This window comes from Myotis daubentonii, chromosome 15 (genome assembly GCF_963259705.1).
Source record: "Myotis daubentonii chromosome 15, mMyoDau2.1, whole genome shotgun sequence".
NCBI lineage: Eukaryota > Metazoa > Chordata > Mammalia > Chiroptera > Vespertilionidae > Myotis > Myotis daubentonii.
The window spans coordinates 3,579,679-3,602,829 of NC_081854.1; the positions used below are offsets into that span (position 1 = coordinate 3,579,679).

The 23,151-nt window shown below is 49.2% G+C and overlaps 1 protein-coding gene and 1 long non-coding RNA gene across 2 annotated transcripts; both read left to right on the top strand.

The window, feature by feature from the left end:
* Positions 1 to 583: 583 nt before the first annotated feature.
* Positions 584 to 1,459, top strand: LOC132216299 (uncharacterized). Its single transcript, XR_009448730.1, has 2 exons — positions 584 to 1,218; positions 1,249 to 1,459. It is a non-coding gene; the product is annotated as an uncharacterized LOC132216299 (long non-coding RNA).
* A 588-nt stretch (positions 1,460 to 2,047) lies between these two features.
* On the top strand, positions 2,048 to 20,442 carry LOC132216543 (T-cell-interacting, activating receptor on myeloid cells protein 1-like). The gene is made up of 11 exons (XM_059665810.1): positions 2,048 to 2,444; positions 7,911 to 7,943; positions 8,065 to 8,361; positions 8,677 to 8,973; positions 14,649 to 14,744; positions 16,182 to 16,220; positions 16,625 to 16,708; positions 16,798 to 16,825; positions 17,239 to 17,276; positions 17,713 to 17,750; positions 19,409 to 20,442. The coding sequence occupies exons 1-11, from the start codon at positions 2,411 to 2,413 to the stop codon at positions 19,550 to 19,552; spliced, it is 1,128 nt and encodes a 375-aa protein (XP_059521793.1). The 5' UTR covers positions 2,048 to 2,410; the 3' UTR covers positions 19,553 to 20,442.
* The last annotated feature ends 2,709 nt before the right edge of the window (positions 20,443 to 23,151 follow it).

The window sequence follows — 23,151 nt, forward strand, 5'->3', positions numbered from 1 at the left end:
ATATAATACTGACTTGGTGGTGCTGAACTCCTTTAGCTTTTTCTTATCTGTGAAGCTCTTTATCTGACCTTCCGTTCTGAATGATAGCTTTGCTGGATAAAGTAATCTTGGTTGTAGGTTCTTGGTATTCATCACTTTGAATATTTCTTGCCACTCCCTTCTGGCCTGCATAGTTTCTGTTGAGAAATCAGCTGACAGTCGTATGGGTACTCCCTTGTAGGTAACTGACTTGCTTTCTCTTGCTGCTTTTAGGATACTCTCTTTGTCTTTTGCTCTTGGCATTTTAATTATGATGTGTCTTGGTGTGGTCCTCTTTGGATTCCTTTTGTTAGGGGTTCTCTGCGCTTCCTGGACTTGGAAGTCTATTTCTTTCACCAGGTGGGGGAAGTTTTCTGTCATTATTTCTTCAAATAGGTTTTCAATATCTTGCTCTCTCTCATCTTCTGGCACCCTTATGATTCGGATGTTGGTATGCTTGAAGCTGTCCCAGAGGCTCCTTACACTATCTTCGTATTTTTGGATTCTTTTACATTTTGCTTTTCCGGTTGGGTGTGTTTTTCTTCTTCGTATTTCAAATCTTTGACTTGATTCTTGCGATCCTCTGGTCTGCTGTTGGGAGTCTGTATAATATTCTTTATTTCTGTCAGTGTATGCTTAATTTCTAGTTGGTCCTTTATCACAACATCGAGGGTCTCACTAGATTTCTTGAGGATCTCACTACATTTATTGGCGGTTTCTAGAAAAATCTTGAAAAACCTAAAAAGTGTGGTTTTGAACTCTATATCCAGCAGTTTGCTTTCCTCCATTTCTGTCATTTGTGTCCTGTTTCTTTGTCTTGGCATTTTTTATGCTTTGCTGTGTCGATAGAGTGGCTTTCTGTGCTAAGTGTCCCAATTGCCTGAGGTAGACACTCTTGGTGCACACCCTTGTGGGCTTTGTGCACAGTCTTGTTGTAGTTAAGCCTTGATTGTTGTAGATAAAACTGGGAGGATTTGACCTCCAGGACAATTGGCTGTGAGAATCAGCTGTAAAGCAATGCAAGTTGCCCTGGGGCCTTGGGGCAGCTGCAGTTTGTTAAGTTATTTTCAGATTACAAAGGGCCGGGCCTTTCATATGCAGAAGCCTTGGTGCACGGCTTGGGCGGGGCGGGTCCCAGGGGATCAACAGGGTGGGCCGAGCGAGCGAGCAGTATGGCTGCTCTCAGTCCTGCCTTCAGAGGTCCTGGCAATCGCCGAGAGTGCCTCCGAGAGAAAGCTGCCCTCGAGTTCCGACCGATGCCAGACAGTCCCATTTCTCCCGTATGAGTCTGGGTACCTAGAGACTTGCCCAGAACTGGAGCTCAGAGCCTGAGACTCCCTCCCGGTTGAAAAAGACAATCATGTCCTCAGCCACCAGCCCTCTCCGCATGCACCTCTGCACCTTTATATTTACTTCAGCACCGCACCTCCTCTGAGTCTCGGTATGCTTTTCTCTTTCCTTCTAGTTGTAGAATTTCCACTCAGCCAGCCTTCCTGTGGTTCTGGATGATGTCTATTACGTCTTTTAGTTGTATTTTTGAAGTGGTTGTGCGAGGCAGCAATCTCCAGTGTTTACCTATGCCGCCATCTTGGTTTCTCCCCGGAACACTTTTTCTTAAGCTTTCCTTTACAGCAGCAGTTCTCAACCTGTAGGTCGCCATGGGGGTCAAACGAGCCTTTCAAAGGGGTTGCCTAAATACATCCTGCATATCAGATATTTACATTACGATTCATAACAGTAGCAAAATTACAGTTATGAAGTAGCAACAAAAATAATTTTATGGTTGGGGGTCATCACAACATGAGGAACTGTATTAAAGGGTCACGGCATTAGGAAGGTTGAGAACCACTGACTTACAGGGTCCGTTTCCTCATCCTCCCAGCTTCTCCCTCCCTCCCAATGCCACCACAATGTCTCATCTCTTTGCTATCAGCTCTGGCTCAGCTCCAGCCCTCTGAGGTTTCCAAGGGGCAGAACTCTGAACTTGTACATGTCACTTCCATGCAAACCCTGTTGACCAGAGAGACACGGAGCTGTTATTCTGGTTGCCATAGCTCCAGCTGAATTCTGTCGCGACGTATAAGGGCGCAAGGGCTATAAAATAATTCGACGAGCAATTTCTCACATACTGCACACTTGTGAATGTGCCTTAACGTTGGGCTAGCTGGGCTCTGCCGCCAAGCGGCTCTGTGAGTCAAGCCTGTGGGAAGTGGCTTGAGAGGATGTTGTAATAGCCACAGCTTCCTGATTTTGACTGTGAGGCAGAAACTGGGGGTATCTATCAGTGGAGGATTAAAAACGGTGCTTTTTTTTCATAACCAGGAGTCAGGAGACCATTCTGACAAACAGCAAAGCTCAAGAAAGATCCTCGAAAGAGGCGTCGGGGGCCACCATGACCCTCCCATTCCTGGCTCTGTTCTGCGTTGGTAAGCATGGGGGAGGGAGGGCCATTGAGGGTGGTGATGAGTTGGGCTATGGAGGCAACTGGACTTGGGGCAACTTGTGGGGTAGGTCATGGGGTTGGATGGGTAAGCAAAGAGCAGGTATTTCCTTTCCTGAATATCTATTACGAACGAGGAATGTGTTGGGTGCTTTACACACATTTTCCTCTATCTATATGTTTCCCCAATTCAGTCATTGCTGAACTTCCCAATCGCATTTTGCCAGATGCTTGTCACATGTCTGTATACTTTTTCGTTGTTAATTCTCACCCGAGGGTATTTTCTCCCATTGGTTTTCAGAGAGAGTGGAAAGGAGGGAAGGCTGGGGAGGACAGAAACATTGATGGGAGAGAGACACGTCGATTGGTTGCCTCCCGCACATGCCCAACCTGGGCTGGGGATTGAACCTGCAACCCAGGTTCATAAATCAAACCTGAGACCCTTCAGTCCTTGGGCTGACACTCTAACCACTGAACCACACTGGCAGGGGCACATGTCTGTGGTCTTTCATAAGTGATATTCTTCTTCAAATTGTTTCAAGTTTTTATTCTTTAAATTTTTATTGATTTTATTTTAAAAAATGTATTTTTATTGATTTCAGAGAGGGAGAGGGAGGATTAGAAACATCAATAATGAGAATCATTGACCGGCTGCCTCCTGCATGTGCCCTACTGGGGATCTAAGCTTGCAACCTGGGCATGTGCCCTGACCAGGAATCAAACTGTGACCTCCTGGTTCATGGGTCATCACTCAATGGCAGGCCTATCGATTGCTTTTAAGGATAATGGAAGGGGGAGAGGAAGAGAGAGAGAAAGAGAGAGATTTGTTGTTCCACTTATTTATGCATCCATTGGTGATTATTATATGTGCCCTGACCAGGGCTCAAACCCACAACCTTGGTGTATTGGGGACGATGCTCTAACTAACTGAGCCACCAGCCAGGACATATATTATTATTTTTATGCTCAAAGCTATTTTAAATATTTGCAAAACACTTCTATTAATGAAAAACCAATATCCTTCATCAGAAATAGAATATAGTTGTCAGTATCTAGTTAATGGGGAAATAGAACAATTAAGTTTTGTTTTTTTTTAATATATTTTATTGATTTTTTACAGAGAGGAAGGGAGAGGGATAGAGAGTTAGAAACATCGATGAGAGAGAAACATCGATCAGCTGCCTTCTGCACACCTATTGGGGATGTGCCCACAACCCAGGTACATGCCCTTGACCGGAATCGAACCTGGGACCTTTCAGTCCGCAGGCCGATGCTCTATCCACTGAGCCAAACCAGTTCGGCAGAACAATTAAGTTTTAATAGCTACTGCTCCTGACTGTAGACACTGGGCCACAATTTCCTCAGTAATTTTTTCTAAGAGATATGAGTGAATACAAGAAATGGGTTGGAGCCTTGGCCGGTAGCTCAGTTGGTTAGAGCGTCGTCCTGATATACCAATGTTGTGGGTTTGATCACTGATCAGGGAACATACAAGAATCAACCAATGAATGCATAAATAAGTGGAACAACAGATAGCTGTTTCTCTCTCTCTTAAGTCAATAAATACAAATTAAAATAAAAAGGAAATGGGTTGGAAACTAGTATCCAGCTGTGGTATTCTTCTGTGATCAAGACAGAGACAGACCCTGGCTGGGTGGCTCAGTTGGTTGGAGTGTTGACCCACACAACAAAAACATTTCTGGTTTGATTCCCGGTCAGGGCACATACCCAGGTTGTGGGTTCAGTCCCTGGTCAGGGTGTGTATGGGAGGCAACCAATCAATATTTTTTCTCTCTCTCTCTCCCTTCCTCTTTCTAAAAATCAATAAACACATATCCTCAGGTGAAGATTAAAGGGAAAAAAGGCAGAGATAGAATGAGAAGAGAACAACTTTCTCACAGAGTCCATGTTAATCTTGTGTCTTTGTATGACTTCATGTTACATGCCTTAGAAAAATTCTGCAGAATAGTCACACCCCCATATTGCCCGTGAGGAATCTGAGATTGACAACAGATGTGACACAGAAATGGAGAAGTTCAATTCAAATCCGGGTCTGCACAGTTCCAAAGACAGCAAGTTCCCACTGAGCCAGGCTGGGAACTTTAAAAGGTCAGGATTTGCACTGGACAGTGCGGCTCAGTTGGTTGGAGTGTTCTCCAACGCACCAAAGGGTCTCCAGTTCAATTTCTGGTCGGGCCACGTACCCAGGTTCCGGGTTTGATCCGCGGTCAGGATGTATGCAGGAGGCAACCAGCTGATGTTTCTCTCTCTCAAATCAATAAACATATAAAAATGCCAAAAGAATAAGAATGAAAGGTGATAACTTGGGGTGGAAATATTTGGAGGGTGAATGAAGGAAGCCATGGCTGGGAAAAGCTAGGGCAGGGAAGTGACAGTGGATCCGATGAGCTCAGTAGCTGTTGGCAACCTTTTTATGTAGAGGCCCGAGTGGCAGAGAGGCTCTGGGCCAGGAGGGCTCTGCCACAACTGCTCACCACCTGCTAAAATGGCCATCGTCGAGATGAGATCAGTGTTGGGAAGAGATGTGAAGAAAAGGGAACTGTTGGTGGAAATGTAAACTAGTGCGGCCACTGTGGAAGTTCCTCCAAAAATTAAAAATAGGATTACCACATGACCCAGCAATTTTGCTTCTATATATCTGAAGGACGTGAAAACACGACCTCACAGAGATATCTGCACCCCTATGTTCATTGCAGCATTATTTACAATAGTGAAAACACACAAAAAACGTAAGTGTCCATCAATAGATGAGTGGCTAAAAAAGGACACCTGTCATCTTTCTGTCTATCCATCTATCTGCCATGTAGCCAGATAATGTAATACTGTTCAGCCACGAGAAAGAAGGAAATTCTGCCATTTGCAACAGTGTGGATGGGCCTTGGCGGTATTATGCTAAGTGAGACGAGTCAGGCTGAGAGAACAAATACTGCAAGTTCTCCTTCATATGTGGAATCTAAAAATGCCGAACTCATAGGAACAAAGAGAGGAACGGTGGTTACCAGGGGCTGGGTGTGTGTGTGGGAGAAATGGAAGATGTTGGCCAAAGGGTACAAACTTCCAGCTGTAAGATGAGTACGTTCTGGGGGCCTGTTACACCAGCATGGCGACGAGAGTGAACGACACTGTGTTATGTATTTGCAAGTTGCCAGGATGTGGCCCAGTGTCCCCTGTGGAGAATCCCTGTCTTAAGCTAATCAAACGAGACCACCTACCTACCTTGGTGTCTAAAGGCACACTTCCTGGGGCCAGTTCGGTCTAGAGCTGTAAGGGCGGCCACCAGATGGGAAAGGTGGGGGACGCAAGCGTCACCCCTCCGAGTCATACGGGTTTTGGATTGCTGAGATTTGCTCTGGAGCACCAGGGAGGTTACCCATGGCCGCTGGTAGAGCCAGAGACGCACGTGGCCATTCTGAGAGCGGGAAGAAACACACGAGGGCAAAGGACCAGGTCTTCGGCAGCCGATGCCCTTGCCTTAGGCTTGGGGTCTCCCCTCCTCTTGCTCCCTCTCAGTTGCTGTGGGTGGGTATGGTGTTGTGCTGCAGGGGGTTTGGGGAGATCGCTGCTATTCCTGCTCATCAAAAATCTTTGCAAATGACCCTCCCTCCCTGCTGGTAAGGCTTCAACTCAGTCAGTCAGCGTGAAATTGTCGAACCTTTGCTGAAACCTAGGCACCATCCCAGGCACCGAGGATATATTCTCTGCCCTCGAGGGGCACAAGTTCTAGTGACTCCAGATATGAACTTTCCCCAGGGCATGAGGAATAACCAACTGGAGGGTGAACGAGGGTGAGCATGCAGGAGGCAACCAATTGCTGTGTCATTAAAACCGAGGTGTCTTTTCCAAATGGCTTTGTCACCAGTGAGGTCTCTCACGGTCTAGAATAGACAGCACCAGGGGAGGGGAGGGGAGGGCAGGGGAGGGGGCCTTTGCCCTCTACAATGTGACACATCAGAGGTCACCTCAGCGACCACTCGGGGTGACAGAGACATTCAGAGGTGGTCGTGTCCTTTGTCTTCTCCTCCACCATGAAAGCTAGAGACAACATGGCAGGATATGGAAGAAGAATAAGGTGGGTAAAGGATGGATGACGGACCAGAGGGAAGTGGGGGTGAGGGGAGGTAGGAGAGGGTAAAGGGGGTATAAATGGTGGTGGAAGACTTGACTTGGGGTGGTGAACACACAATATAACATATGAATGATGTATTGTAGAATTGTACCCCTGAAACCTGTATAATTTTATTAACCAACGAGAGGCCCGATGCATGAAATTCGTGCGAGGGACTCAGCCCTCGCAGCCTGGCTGCCTCTCGGCCCTGCGGCCCCACCCACTGGTCATTCAGGAAGGTCATTCTGCCATCTTGTCTAATTAGCATATTAGCTCTTTATTATATAGGATGTGACCCCAATAAATTCAATAAAAAGGATGAATGATGTGGAGAAGTGGGTCAGTTCCGGAGGAAAATAGAAAGGCCATCCACATCAATGGGGCATTGTGAAGAGGAGAGGAACCTGGATGGAGAAGTGGGACAAGTGAGAAAGGTAGAGACACTGTGCAGCAGGCTCCCCGAAGATGTCCACGTCCCGATTCCCGGAACCTGTGACTATGTCTCCTTCGGTGGCAAAGGGATTAAAGTGGCAGATGGACCCAAAGTTGCTAAGCAGCTGACCTGAGAGAGGATCCTGAATTACCCGGTTGGCCCCAATGTAATCACAATGGTGCTTAAAGTAGTAAAGAGGAGAAGAAGAAGTCGGACTCATCCAACCATTGCTGGGTGCAAAGATGGGGGAAGAGACGCCCAGCCAGTTTGGTTCAGTGGATAGAGTGTTGGCCTGTGGATACAAGGGTCCTGGGTTCAACTCTGGTCAAGGGCACGTACCTCGGTTACAGGCTCCTCCCCAGCCCAGGGCCTAGTCAGGGCACATGCAGGAGGCAACGAATTGATGTGCTTCTATCACATCGGTATTTCCCTCTCTCTAAAATCAATGGAAAAATATCCTCAGTGAGGATTAAAATAAAAATAAAGACGGGGGAAGAGACCACAAGCCAATGCAAGCACTTGAAACTGAGAGAGGCAGGGGATGGATTCTCCCCTCGAGCCTCCAGAGGAATGCAATCCTGCCGACATCTTGATTTTGGCCAGTGAGACCCGATGCTGCATTTCTCACACCGACCGAATGGCAGGATGACACACTGCTGTGATAAGCCAGGAACTGTGTGGTAATTTGTTAGACCAGCCCTAGGCCACTAACAAGCTGCGAACAGACTGTGATGCCAGTTGGGTTGTCGAGGAGGGAGTTGGGCCTGATGGGGATTAGGATGATGAGGGCTCCATTCGCAGCAAAAGCCCTGGGTGGTGCCTCGGGGACCAGGTCAGGGTGATGACGTGGGTTCCAGGCAGGAGCTTCTGTCTCACGGACGATTCCTTTGCAGGGCTGTGTGCTGGCCAAGACCTAAGAAGAGACGGTGAGTGTTTCTAAAGGAAAGCCTCCCTTCTCCTTCACTCCAAATCCCCCTCACCCCTTCTCTTTCTTCAGAACAGCAGGTGAGTAAATCTAATCCAGACCTGGACTCTGCTCCCTTCCAGGGTCACTTCCCAGGCCCTCCCTCCGTGCCTGGCCCAGCTCCGTGCTTCCTGCCAACAGTGATGTGACACTGCGATGCTCCATGCCTGCTGAGGAGGTCGACTTCAGGGATATCAGGTTTACTCTCAGAAAGAACAATGTTCCTTTGAATGTCTCTCCTGATTCCCCAGGTGGCCTGGCAGAGTTTCACCTCAGTGACATACAAACCAGTGACTCTGGAGAGTACACCTGTGACTACAGGACAGGGAGCCCCACCAGAAGGTCACCGCCCAGTGACGTCCTCCTACTACTGGTGACAGGTGAGGACGGGTGCTCAGAATGACACACCATGTCCCTAGGACAGGGATGAGGGGGGACCCAGAGAATGAGAGAGGAGCAGGGTCTCACCTCCAGTGTAGATGGGGAGGTGGATGGAGAAGGACAGGAACAGAGCTGGGGACCCTGCCCTCATCCAGGGCTTGTAGGAGGCACATCTCCTTCCTGGAGTCAGAGCAGAAAGAGGGTGAAGCCAGGTGTCTGTCACTTCCCACGTTCCCTGGGAACCTGCCAGGACAACAAGCCTGAGCGGGACCCAAGGCTTCTGCCCATGACTTCTGAGCTTCCTTCTCTTACAGGAGAATTATGTAAACCTTCCCTTAAAGCCCACCAAAGGGGTGAGGTGACTGCAGGAGAAAACGTGACTCTGCAGTGCCAGCTACCCAGTCACGTGATAGAATCTCACATGTTTGCTCTTCTGAAGAAGGGAACTTCAACACCCATACAGCTCCAGGGTCCAGTAAAAACGAAGACAGACTTCTCCCTTCCAAGTGTGACCGTCAGTGACACTGGGGCCTACAGCTGTGTGTACTACCAACCGAGGGCTCCTTTCTACGCCTCAAGGCCCAGTGATGAGCTCACGATCTCGGTGACAGGTAAGGTTTTTACCACTAGGAGGACGATGGCCGGGTTATCTGCCAGCTGACGCTCTGCCACCTGGCGTACATCAGAGGGAGGTTCCATCCCTACAAGACTCTGGAGCTTGGAAAAGTCACGTGGGGCAAAGGAAGTCAGGGCCAGGATGCCGAGGAGGAATGGACAGGATCTTCTGCTAACAGAGGGAGTGTGAGTGGTGGAGAATCACAAGGCAGGAGGCTGGGGGATTTGTGATACCTGGCCCCACTAGGAAAGTAAGATCTAACCTCAAAGTCCCTGCCTGGCAGGCCACCACTCATTTAGACTAAAGTGTGAATGATACCTCCTAGAGTCATACAATAGGAGGTTCCAGAAAGAAGGTAGAGGAGGGGGTAGAATAGCAAAGGGCCTGGGAAATACCTCTCCCAGACATACTCAGAGGCCTCTGGAAAGATGCGCTTCATTTTCATTCTCTACCTTTCATGCCTTTTAGCTCAACTAAGTGGAGGTTTTCTTTTCCTGCCTAGACTTTTTAAAAAAGGGATGATTTTTAAAAATTATGGTAAAAATGCATAATATGAAAGTGACAATTTTAACCACTTTTAAAAAGTCTGGAGTGTAAAGCTCTTTTATTTTTATTTAAAAAACTTTTTTTGTTAATCCTCACCCAAGGATATTTTCCTCTATTGATTTTTAGAGCAAGTGGAAGGGAGGGGAGACACACAGAGAGAAACATCGATGTGAGAGAGACACATTGACTGGTTGTCTCCAGCACGCACCCCGACCAGGGCTGGGGATTGAGCCTGCAACCAAGGTACATGCTCTTGACTAGAATCAAACCTGGGACCTTTAGTCCTCGGGCCGATGCTCTAACCACCTGCCAACTGGCTAGTGCTGCAAAGCTCTTTTAAATTAAAGTATATTTGATATACAATGTATTAGTTTCAAGTGTACTACACAGCGTGATTTCACATTTATAAGCTTTACAAAGTGATCACCACAAAAAGTCCACTATTGATCTGTCACCATACAAAGTTATAATACTAGAGGCCTGGTGCACGAAATTCATGCATGGCCAGCAACCAGGGCCAACTGGGGCCTTCCTTCCCCTGACTGCCGGCTGCCGTCTTCCTTCATTCTGTGCCACCCTCTGATGGCCAGCGCACGTCATAGCAGGCGGTCAAACTCCCGGTCAGTCGAACTCCTGGTTGGTCGAACTCCCGAAGGGACAATTTGCATATTAGCCTTTTATGGTATCGGATTATTGGCTGTATTTCCTATGCTGTACTTTACATCCCCATGACTTATTTATATGATAACTGTAAGTTTGCACCTCTTAATCCCCTTCACCTTTTTGCCCATACTCCCACCACCCAACTCTCTGACAACTATCAGTTTTTCTGTATCTTATAGGTCTGTTTCTTTAGTTTGTTCATTTCTTTAGTTCTTTTAGATTCCACACATAAGTGAAACGATATGGTGTTTGTCTTTCTCTGACTTATTTCACAGCATAATACCGCCTAGGTCTAGACATGTTGTTACAAGTGGCAGGATTCCATTCCTTTTCATGGTTGAGTAATATTCCAGTGTGCCTGTGTGTACACACACACACACATACACACACACACACATACACACACGTATGTATCTGCTTCTGCTTTATGCATTCATATATTGATGAGCACCTAGGTTGTTTCCATATTTTGGCTATCCTATATAATAAAAGGCTAATATGCAATTGTCCCCTCGGCCAGGAGTTCAACTGGAAGTTCAGCCAGGGGGTGGGGCTGGCTTGCCATTTGCTCACAGCCCGCCCCCAATCACCTCCCCCGAGTCAAAACTGAAACTCTGTCCTCATTAAACAACTCCTCCCCATTCTCCCTCCCCCAGTCCCTGGCACCCACATTCTACTTCCTGTCTCTATGCATTTGACTAGTATAGACACCTCATATAAGTGGAATCATACAGTATTTGTATTTTTGCCCTAGCCAGTTTGGCTCAGAGGATAGCGTGTGGACCAGCAGATTGAAGGATCCTGAGTTTGATTCCAGTCAAGGGCATGTATCTCGCTTGCAGGCTCAATCCCTGGCCCTGGTCAGGGTGCATGTGTGAGGCAACCAATCGATGTGTCTCTCTCACATCGATGTTTCTCTGTTTCTATCCCTCCCTTCCACTTTCTTTAAAAAACCAATGGAAAAATATCCTCAGGTGAGGATTAACAACAAGAACAAAAAAGACACTTAATTGCAAGTGACAAAAATCTACTTGGAAGTAGCCTAGAAAAAGTGTGGCGGGGGAGGGTAATGCACTGGTCCACAGAATTAATGGGATCGTTGGGCACTGTTGACATATTGATTGAGCTGGATAATTCTTTGGGGGCAGGGTGGGGAACGCATGCTGTTTCATAGGGTGTTTAGCAGCATCCCTCACTCTTACTACATGTCTCCCTTGTCACTCGTGACAACCAAAATGTCTCTCAACATTGCCAGATGCTCCCTGGAGGCCACATCACACCAGGCTGGAAACCACAGATAATGAACCAGTGAATCATGGGAAATGCATGGATGCCAGTGGGCTTCAGGGACCAGTGCCTGATTCTTTTCCTGACACGTGTGTTTCTACTGTGCCTGTCTCACTCTTTGAGTCTAGACTAGCTTCCTCTGTTGGGCAGAGAGCACGGCTTCAAGAGTCGAGTTCTGCAGCTCGCAAGTTCTATCCTTGGAGAGGGGATGGACCCTCTTTCCCTGACCCCATTCGAAGAGCTGAGGAGGGACTGTGAATGGTCCTGGTCTATTCAGCCCCCAGCTCAACCGTGGGGACATGCTCACTGGAGGGTGAGGCAAGAAAATCCCCCACTCATCCAGGGGGAATAAGAAGTCCCAAAGAGAAAGAAGGGTGCTATTCTCTGGAGCTATGATCTGAATGTGTCTCCCCACATCCATATGTTGAAATCCTAGTGCCCCAACATGATGGCATTTGGAGGTACAGCCTCTGGGAGGTGCTCAGGTCATGAGGGTGGAGCCCTCGTGAATGGGATTAGTGCCCTTATAGAAGAGACCCCAGAGAGCTCCCTGTCCAATTGTGCCATGTGAGGGCAGACGAAGTCTGCCTCCCAGAAGAATGCCCTCACTCTACCATGCTGGCACCCTGACCTCTGACTTCCAACCTCCAGCACTGTGACTGGAAAATGTCTGATGTTTAGAAGTTGCCCAGCTGTGGTATTTGGTTGGTAGCCTGATGGACTGGAGCATCTAACGAGGGGGACATATACTCAGCAAAGGTGTCTGCCACAGAACTAGACCCCTGGCCATAGGAGGAAACTCAGGGCACTAATGCTGGTGTGGAGACACTGACAACAGGGAGAACTGTCCTCTCTACCCCATGCTGGGGCCATGGAGCCCAAGGTGAGGCAGCAAGCCTGGGCATTGGGACACCTTTCCTGCTCTGTGGTCCGTTCGCCCTGTTCTGTTCTCTAGGTCAATAGGAAAGATAGTCAGTGTTCCTTCCAGGGATAGATATTTGGGGGAAAACATTCAAACAACCTGAACCACTTGGAGAGAAACGAGCACCCATCACCTAGGTAAATGGCTGGGAATGGTGTGAAGGGAGCTTTGTTTTGCAAATAATTATAATAACCATTTGGTTTTAGTTGGGGCCCATTAACAAATAATCCATTTTCCCAGATTACTGAGTCTGTCTGTCTCAGTTTCCTCATCTGTTAAGTGGGGTTGATAGTAGCACCAACATGATGGACTCATGGCAAGATTCTGATGAGTCATTTTATCTAAATGCTTTCCATAGCAAATGCCATATGAATGTTTGCTGTTATTATCATCATGAACATCCAAAACTTCTCCCTCTGAATTCTGGAACAGTCTTACCAAGGAATACATTCCTAATGGGACTTTCCAGAAAACAGTAGGCCAGAGAACGTGTGTCCCCCTCTCATGATGATGGTAAATGTTCTCATCATTACTATGAATTAGGAAGATCGGTGGGAAATTATATGATGTTGAAGGTCTTCCAGGTTCTACAAAGGCCGGGGCGTGTGTGTCTGTCTCTTTAACTCAGTTCAATCGTGTGTGACAGGCTTTTAAGCACAGACGAGATGGTCTTTTCCAAAAGGGGTGGTAAAACAGAGGGAATCCCGGCCAGTGAGCGTCAGCTTATGAACCAGGAGGTCATGGTTGGATTCCTGGTCAGCGCACATGCCCGGGCTGTGGGCTCGATCCTCAGTGGGATCATGCAGGAGGCGGCCGATCCATGATTCTCTCTCATCATTGACGTTTCTATCTCTCCCCCTCTCGCTTTCTCTCTGAAATTAAAGCAGCAAAATGAGAAGAAGAAAGACATAATAAGTTGGATCTGCTCTCCACAGAAGGAGGAACTTTTAAATACTTTTGGTTATCCAACAACTGCTGAGTAATCGTTTTTTCCATTCCTCTACTTATTCTGGCTTATGAGGAACCTTGTGAGTTTCTTACTCGGGCTCGTAATTACTGCTGCTTCTGAAATGCAGATGCTGATATACTAGTAAGAGGTGACCTGGAATGGCCAAGGCAACTGTTGTCAAGCTCAACCTACACCTTCCAGCTGCTGCAAGTCCTGCAGTGTCAGCAGGGGCCACACTGAGGAAAAGAGGAGGATGTCGGTGGGGGTGTGCGTGGAGGGCAGATGACGGGCAGGTGCAGGGGTACATGACCGAAACTGGCCAAGGGTTCCCCTTTGGGTTTCCCCAGAGCCTTTCATAAGCCCCGAGTTTTCGCAGCTGTTGTGGGGCCAGAACTCTGACCTGCTTCTGCACTAGCATGGTGAACTCGTGGAGATGTGAGGGTCACCTGATCGGCCCAGGCGGGAGGCCGAGCGAGGTGGGTGGCAGTAATCCCGACAGAAGGAAAGAGGGGAAACTGACCTTAACCTCATCCCTCATTTTCCGTAGACCATTGGTTCTCAACCCAGTGCCATATGCAATGTCTGGCAACATTTTTGGAGGCCACAACTGGGCAGGGGGAGGCTCCTGGCATCTAGGAGGCAGAGACCAGAGATGCTGTAGAATACCTTACGATGCTCAGGACCCCCTCCCCATAAAGAATCATCCAGCCCCACATGTTGTCAGTGCAAAAGTTAAGAAATCCTTCTGTAAACCCATCGTCTAGTTTGCAGTGAGACACCCGTGTTGTTGGCAGGGACTTTGGGGACGGACAACACACTCTCCTCCGGTCCCTGGAGCCTCTAATCACTTAAAACGTGTGCCCCAAACCAGTGGCTGGCCAGGAACTGTGTGTCGCCTCGCTTGGCACCATCTGCTTCAAGGTCCCTCGTGTGTTTCTCTCCCTTCATTCCCAAGTTCGATCTGCCCTCCCAGTTATGCATTCCTTCTGAACTGGCGCAAGTTCAATGCGGCCTCTGGCTCTGCAGAAAGCGGAGCGCAGCAGGCGGGGAGGGCTGAGTGCGCAGGAGGGGTGGTGATGACGAGCACCCCGCTTCCTGGCGGTGGTTCTGGGAAGGAAGCTACGCCTGGTGAGATAGAGAAGCGAAGGCCCTGAGGCGGGAGCGTGGGGAACAGGGGAAATGTGTGGTGGGATGGTTTCGAGGAAACTGAGAGCTCCCTGTGGCCACCCATTTGAAGCACGAACTGACGGAGGGGCGCTCCCGGGGTCTCAGGCCCGTTTTCTTCTATTTTGTCAACTCACAGACGCCACAGCTGTGGATGATGAAGCAACGAAGAGTGCCACAAGCACACAGCTAGCGACGCTGGAATGTGGCTCCAGCCGCACTCCGCTACTCACAGGTGTGACCTGGGGCAGCTCAAGTAACCTCTTCGAGCTTCAGCTTGCTTATCTATAACACACAAAACCCACTCTTCCTCTATTCTAACCGCTCCCTGCAGCAGGATTACAAAACAGCGAGGTGGCTGTGGGGAAGACGAAATGTTGGGTATGTGAGTAGGCACTCAAAACACGCTCGGTTGGGTTCTTACTATTTTGTCCTCAGAAGCACTATAGAAAATGGGCGAGATACTCCATTTATCCTGGAACCACAGCTGTATCTGATGTAAGAGAATTCTGTCCAGCTGTGCTATCCTGGGTTCTCCAGAGAAATATTACCAATCAGCATGTGTCATACATATATATATGTGTGTGTATATATATGTGTGTGTGTGTGTGTGTGTGTGTGTGTGTGTATATATATATATATATATATATATATATATATATATATATATGAGGCCTGGTGCATGGATTCATGACCCAGTGGGGTCCCTCAGCCTGGCCTGCGCCCTCTCGCAATCCGGGACCCCTCAGGGGATTTGGACTGCTGCTCCCACTCATCCTGGTCCCGCTGTGCCTGCTGCTGGAGAGACTCGCAACGCCGCAGCTGCACTCACCAGCCACGAGCCTGGCTTCTGGCTGTGTGGCGCTCCCCCTGTGGAAGCGCACTGACCACCAGGGGGCAGCTCCTGCATTGAGCATTATCCCCCCTGGTGGTCAGTGTGTGTCATAGCGATTGGTCAAATGGTCAACCAGTCGCTTAGGGATATATATATATATATATATATATATATATATATGGTTAAAAATTTTATATTTTTACTTATTGATTTGAGAGAGAGAGAGAGAGAGAGAGGAAAAGGAGAGAGTGAAACACTGATTTGTTGTTCCACTCACCCATGCACTCACTGGTTGATTCTTGTATGTGCCCTGACTGGGGATTAAACCCACAACCATGGTATATTGGGATGTGCTAACCAACTGAGCTAACTGGCCAGGGCTATGATATATATTATATATACATATATACACACAGAGAGATTATCTCAATTATAATTATTGCAATATATAAATATATCCTATATACAATATACTATACTATATATCCTATATTTGTTTCCTTTTGGAAATTTGAAAAATACTACCTAACAGAATAGAAATAATAAGATAACAGATAGTCATGCATCACCACCCAGAATGACACTCGTCCCCATTTAGTCATATTTGCTACAAGTTGCTTTCTTCCCACAAATGAAGTCCTCTTTTCCTCCCCACACCATGCCTGTGATCTCGCCCCCCTCCGGTGGAAACGTCCACCCTGACCTTGGTGTTATCATTTGTGTGCATGTTTTTAATACTCTTACAATACAGGTACACCTGTGATATAGACTTTTAAAAATTACACACCAATGGTTTACTGTGATGGTTGTTCTGAGACTTGGAATTCTGTCTTCTAGATGAAACGGAGTCTCCGAAGAGAGCGGGAGCAGCACTAGGTAAGAGAAGAGACCCTCCTGGGATAGAGTCCTTCAAACACGGGATGAGGCTCCCCGAGAGCGCTCTATTGCTGAGAACGTCCTTGTGGATGATTCTCTATATTCTGGTGATGCCAGAAGATTGTGGTTCAATGCAATGTCTTTCGAGGTGGGTGGGGTTGGAGTCCCAGCTGTGGGTACTCAGTAGTTGGGTGCCTTTGGAAACCTTTCAGCTCTCTGACCCTCAGCTTGTGCCTCTGTAAAATGGGCATCATTCTTTCCCTCTCCCGGGATACTTGTGAGTAGTAGAAAAGGGTAGTGAGTTTCCAGCATGTCCCAGGAACGCCATCAATGGGAGACACGGTTAGGCATCAGAACAGGTCTCGGGAAACCAACGGGGCCTCTGCCCTGCTCTCCCCTCACAGGAACCACGGAAATCATCCTCATTGTCATCGTCCCCCTACTCTTCCTCCTCACAGCCTCCCTCATCTGCAAGTACACCTGCTGCGGTGAGTCAGAACAGGGGGCAGTGGGGGGAACGTAACGACAAAGCTAACACCACAGCGTTCATTCCTCCCCTTCTCTTTTTCATCCCCAGGGGCAGCTCTTAAAAAGATGACCAAAAGGTAGGCCACTCAGAGAAGCCCCCCAGCCAACACTTCACTGGTCCTCCCTCGATCCCTGGGCTACTTACTCCTCTTTGTTACATCACCCTTTTATGTGCCCCAGGCCAGCTCCCACCACCCCCCCGAATCTCTACGATTTCTCTTCTTACCACCCTCCTCCACTTCCCACGCAATGTCCTTTCCTTGGAGTCTTTCCTCATGGCCGTGCTGTCTCCAACCACTTCCTTCTCCTTGGCCCTCGAGACCTTCCTGAGCATATGAGGACTCGGGGACCCGAGGGTGGGGCGTCTGAGCTGGGAGGAGGTGGGGAGACTTGGGTGACTTTCTCTGCGTCTCACCTCCTCCCACACAGGATCTTGATTTCTCCCCCCAACTTCCTTGATCTCCAATACTTCACTGTTTCTCTCTCTCAGCTCCCATTCTTCTAAGAAAGCTGAAGAAGTGGTGACAGGTAATCAACCTGGGAAAGAAAATGGTGGTGGTGGGGGTCCGTGTGTTCTGTTTGTAAATGTTTATAAGAGTATGGGACGCAGGCATATGGTGTGTGCACACAAAGGTGCTGTGTGCATGTGTCTACACATGTAACTGGGTACATATTCATGCGAACACATACATGTACACATTCAGAACGAGTACAATGTGTGCACTGTTTGAGTATACATGTGTATATCTGTGTGGTTTGTATGTTGTTTGTGCACATGTGCACATGAGTAGGTTGGATGTTTGTGTGCATATACATGCTAGTGTGTATATGTGAATATTGCATATGTTAGTGTGTGCACACGTGTGCATTGTGTGAGCATACATGTGCAGCTGTGTGCATGTGTGTGTAGACACGACCCCTGGAACCTGGGAGTGAACAAATGGTAGAATCTTCTCCCTTCCAGATGCATCTCCAGCTATGCAGAGCTGCTCTCCTGCCCTGGTGAGTTTCCCGTCAGCCCCTCGCTCAGCCCAGGCTCTCCATCGCCCCCCCCTTTAGTTCTGTCAATGGCCTGGGCCTTTGCTTTCATCTGCCCAGCCCCTCCTCTACATTTCAGGAGAACCCAGTCGGAACTCGTCTATGCGACTCTGGCATGGGACCCTCATCCCATGATGCCTTTGTGAGGACACTTCCCACTCCCTCAGTGGGGTGCCCTTCCTCAGAGGATTAACGGGGTGGTTTAATGAGCTCACAGTGCGGGGGTGAACCTGAAACCTGGGTCCGTGCCCTTGGCTGCAACTGAACTCAGGACCCTTCAGTCTGCGGGCTGATGCTCTACTCACTGAGCCAAACCAGCCGGGGCTAATCCCACCTCTTGATGAAAAGATGGTAAGACCCCTCTGTAAAGCACCTGCCACACTGTGCTCCACAGCGCAGACGCTGCATCGGCTATCAGTCGCAATATTAAAAGTAACCCTTACATTTTTCCCTTTATAATTCAATTTTTAAAAAACTGGAAAAAAAGGGGGAAAAAAACAAACTGTCAAAATGCACATAACAGAAAGTCCACTGCTGTAACGTGTACGATTCAGCGACATTTGCTAAGTGCACAATGTTGCGCCACATCACCATCATCTAGTTCCAGACATTTCCCCCACAGGAACCCCCACGCCCTCGGAGCAGTCCCGCCCCATCCCTCCCCCCTCCTCCAGGCCCTGGCAGTAACCAACCTGCTCTCTGTTCCTATGGATTTACCCATCCTGAGGGTTTCCTACTAGCACTCATTTTGGTAACGGTTAGTATAAATTATCTGTTGCTGCGTAACAAGTCATCCCGAAACATACCGGCTTAAAGCACCATCGATCCACCTACCTGTGGCGAGGACCTGGCGCGGCTGAGCTGGGTCTCCCTCCGGGTCGCAGAGGGGTGCGGAGCGTGCGGCCAGGGCTGAACGGGGGCTTCGCTCCGAGAGGCTGTGCTTCCACACTCACCAGGTGGTTGCTGCCAGGATTCACTTCCTCGCTGGCTGTTGGCCGGAGACCACGCTGGCCGCGGGGGCCTCTGCGTAGGGCAGCTCCTCACATGGAAGCTGGTTTCTTCAGCGTGAGCGAGCCTGGGACGGCCGGGACAGTAGAGAAGTGGGCGTGCGAGAAGGCACAGTCCTTCGTCCGCTCATCTTTGACCTAACATCCAGTATTGGGGTGTATTTTTGTTTTTGCTGTGCTCCTGTAATAGATGTAAGACACTAGGTCCCATTAACCCTCAAGCCTGGGCCGGTGGCTTAGTGGGTTGGAGCACCACCTAGTACACCAAAGGGCTCAGGGTTCGATTCCTGGTCAGGGCGCATACCTAGGTTGCAGGTTTGATCCCTGGTTGGGGCGCATACGGGAGGCAACTGGATCAATGTTTCTAGCTCACATCCATGTTTTTCTCTCTCCCTTCCTCTCTCTCTAAAAATCAATAAAAACATCCTGGGGTGAGGACTGAAGAGGATAAAAAGGGGGGAGGGGACCTCACAAAGGCTTGAGGAGTAGGAGGCTCCTAGGACGGGCCCTGGAAAGCTGTCTGCCACACTGTTACCACGACTGCCCAGTCCTCACCATGAAATTCCCCTCCCTTCTCCATGAAATACTCAATCCTCTTCTCCTCACTTCCCTCAGGATGAAGGATCTCAGCTGTCAAGAGCTGAAGAACCTCAGGGGGTGACGTATGCTGAGCTGAACACCAGAGCCCTGAGCAAGGGCCCCTCCAGCCAGGTGCCGCAGACCCCGGAAACCTGCGTGTACTCGGCCCTCAAGATGTAGCAGGAGAAGACCTGGGGCCAGGAAGAACCTCCAACAAGGGGTGCACCATGCGGCAGAGGGCCTCTGGGTGACTAGGCAAATCTCCACTTCAGGCTTGTTTCCTCCTTGTAAGAAAGTAACATTTATTTTTCTTAAGTGAGAGGTATCACTGACATCGAGGGATATGCTGAAAGGGGACTCAGGGCGGGGGTTCTGGTCACTGCCGGGAAGGTCAACCACGTGATGAGAAGGTTGGGGACCGGAGCCAGGTGCTATCAGCCGGTCCTCGGGGGAAGAGGGAGGCTGGAGACAGACTCAGTCACGTGGGCAACAATCCAATCAACCACGCCTGTGCGATGACATCCCAGCGAGGATGCTGGACACGGAGACTGGAAAGCTTCCGGGTTGGTGACACACCGTCATGTGCTTGGGGGGTGGACACACCCTGAGGGTATAGCACGTTTCGCTTCTGGAACCTTCCCAGACCTCACTGACCCTGTGGGTGTCTCTCTTCACTGAGCTGGTACTGATGTGTATTCTTTATGTAATAAAATTGTAACCCTAAGTACAGCACTTCCTTGAATTCTTCGAGTGGCTCTAGGAAGTTAGTGAATCTGAGCGGAGGTAGTAGTGGGAACCGCCACCATGTCTGGCTGTTGGTCAGAAGTGCAGGTGGCCGGGGAACACCTGGGCCTGCAGCTGGTGTCTGCAGTGAGGGGCAGCCGTGTGGGCGCTGCGCCCCTAACCTGTGCGGGCTGTGCCAACTCCAGGTGGCACGTGTTGGAACTGCACTGCGGCTCAGAGGCGGGTCCTTCTCCAGTCCGGCCTTCAGATTAGACCCCAGCCCTGGTTGTCATGGTGATTGCAGCCCGAGGATCCTGATAGGTTGTGCCGTTTCCCTGGCCCTCTGGCCGAGGAGAGAATATGGGTGTGTTGCTTACGCCACTACGTTTGTGGTAATATGGTAACACAGCAACAGAGAACGAATGTGCCCACTCAGGCCCTCCGTGCAGCTTCCACAGCACGGTGCCGCGACAAGGAAACACTTCTCCACTGGGGGGTGAGAATCAGCTTCAGATGATTTCCTGGAACAGGAAGTGGACGGGCTTTTGAGACCGAGCTGGGTTCCACTTCTCGCACCTGTCTCTCCCACTTCTGTCTTTGAGCAAGGGACCCTGCCTTGCTGGGCCTCACTTTACCTATCTCCAGTCAATGAGGCCCAAAGGAATTCTACCAAACACAATGGGCCGGAAGCACACCAAATCACCTGTACGGTGAAGCTGGAAACCATTCAAAATGCAGGTAAACTGGGATTTACTCTTCTAAGTGGCGGAGGCACCAATATTTTCTGATCTAGAGACAAAGAGCAGTGAGGAGGTGTGGTAAGCTGACGGAGAGGAAAAGAAAAAATGTCACACCTCCTGGTCATTTCATTTCGGTGGGAGCCACTGTCTGAGAGCCTTCGAGTCACAAACATAAAGGGTGTCCCAAAATTCACTCAAGAAGTAATTTTGATAGAAAACACAGGTTTACGATTAAAAATTGTAATTTTTTTATTGATTCATAAAGTATACAGTATAGGGTTATGTATGGAATAGCATATTGGGTAAATGGCCTCCACGGCTTTGCTGGCACATACGCACTCTTTTGTTGAAATTTTCCATGACCAAAATGCGGCTGCTCAGGCAGTAACAGTTAATGGTGCTCGCTATCGCGACATGATAATCCAGTTTTTTGTGCCGTAAAGGCCATTTACCCGATATGCTATTCCATACATAACCCTATATTGTATACTTTATGAATCAATAAAGAATTTACAATTTTTATTTGTAAACCTGTGTTTTCTATCAAAATTACTTCTTGCGTGAATTTTGGGACACCCTTTACATTTCCCAGGAGTCAAAGATGATTTTCTTTTTTTAAAATGCTTTTTAAAAATTGATTTCAGAGAGAGGAAAGGAGAGGGATAGCAACATCAATGATGAGAATCGTTGATCGGCTGCCTCCTGCACGCCCCCTACTGGGGATCAAGCCCGCAACCCGGGCATGTGCCCTGACCAGGAATGGAACTGTGATCCCCTGGTTCATGGGTCGACACTCAACCATTGAGCCACACCAGCCAGGCTCAAAGATGATTTTATTTGTTATTATCTTTAAATCCTCACCCAAGGATATTTTTCCATTGATTTTCAGAGAGAGTGGAAGAGAGAGGGAAAGACAGAGAAATATGGATGTGAGAGAAACACATCCAGGGCCCGGGCTGGGGAGGAGCCTGCAACCAAGGTGCATGCCCCTGACCAGAACTGAACCTGGGACCCTTTGGGCTGTAGGCTGACACTCTGTCCACTGAGACAAACAGGCCAGGGCTCAAAGGCGATTTTAAGTGCCAAGTGTGGTCTCACAAAATCAGTGCGAACCCCGAAGAATGTGGTGCAGTCCCCACGCGCAGAGGGTCTTGGGGGACTGCGCTGTGAGGCCGGATGTGAGCAGGAACTGGCCGGGCCATCCTGCTGGTGTAACAGCGTGCCTGTGACGTGGGCGCCTGGCCATGAAGCCAAGCACGCGGGTGGTCAGCACCGTTTCGCAGCCGCAGTCCCAGGAGCTCTGGGGAGGTCTGCGCCAGCTTGTCAGCATTGTTTAGGGGCAATCATGAACCTGACGCTTCACACTGGGTCCTGGGGACACCCCAGGGGGCTCTGCCGGCTGGGGCTGGGCATGTAGCAAGCATATGCCAACGTGCCCGTCACAGAGTGAGAAACCCAGCCTAGGATTCACTCTGGGCCTCCGGTTCTGAGGAGTTTTTGTGAACAAGGTCATGGTTTCTGCTGCGAGAGAAGGCCCATCTGTAAAGTCCTCGGAATGGGGAGAAAATTGGGGCTCATGCCTGCTCTCTGGGGATCCTTTTGCCTGGGATGCTGATCCTCATTTTATTTTATTTTTTACTGGGTTTATTGGGGTGACATTGGTAAATAAAATTATAAAGGCTTCCGTATACAATGCTGCAACACATCGTCTGTATGTTGTATTGTGTGTTTACCACCCCAGGTCGAGTCTCTGTCCATCATCAATCAACCCCTCCCCCTTTTCACTGATTTTGAGAGCGAGAGGAAGGGAGAGGTAGAGGGAGAAACATTGATGTGAGAGTGAAACATCAATCAGCTGTCCCCTGCGCGCCCCCTACTGGGGATCAAGCCCAGAACCCGGGCCTGTGCCCTGACCGGGAACTGAGCCAAAACCTTTCAGAGCACGGGATGGTGCCCAACTGAGCCACACGCCGGCCAGGGCTATCCCCCGCTTATGCGGTCTATGTCGCTGTTGTGTGTCCCCTTTCCCGCACTACCCGCAGACTCACTGCATTGCCAGGGGTTCTGAGAGTCTTCTGTGGCCACTGAACCTGCCTGCCAGTTGGGGAGGACAATCTGGCCCAAGCCGTCAGTTCTGAGCCTGTGCACAATGTCTAGCAACCTGACCGTTTGCCCAGGATTCCCACTATTTTTGAGCAAAGTACCTTCATCGCCTCCCTAGACCTCTGCAGGCTCGTCTTAGGCATCTGGGGGCTGCCTGCCTGGTGCCTGAAGTCGGACGGAGACAGAGGAAGTTCTTCTTGAAGGTCGGTTGGG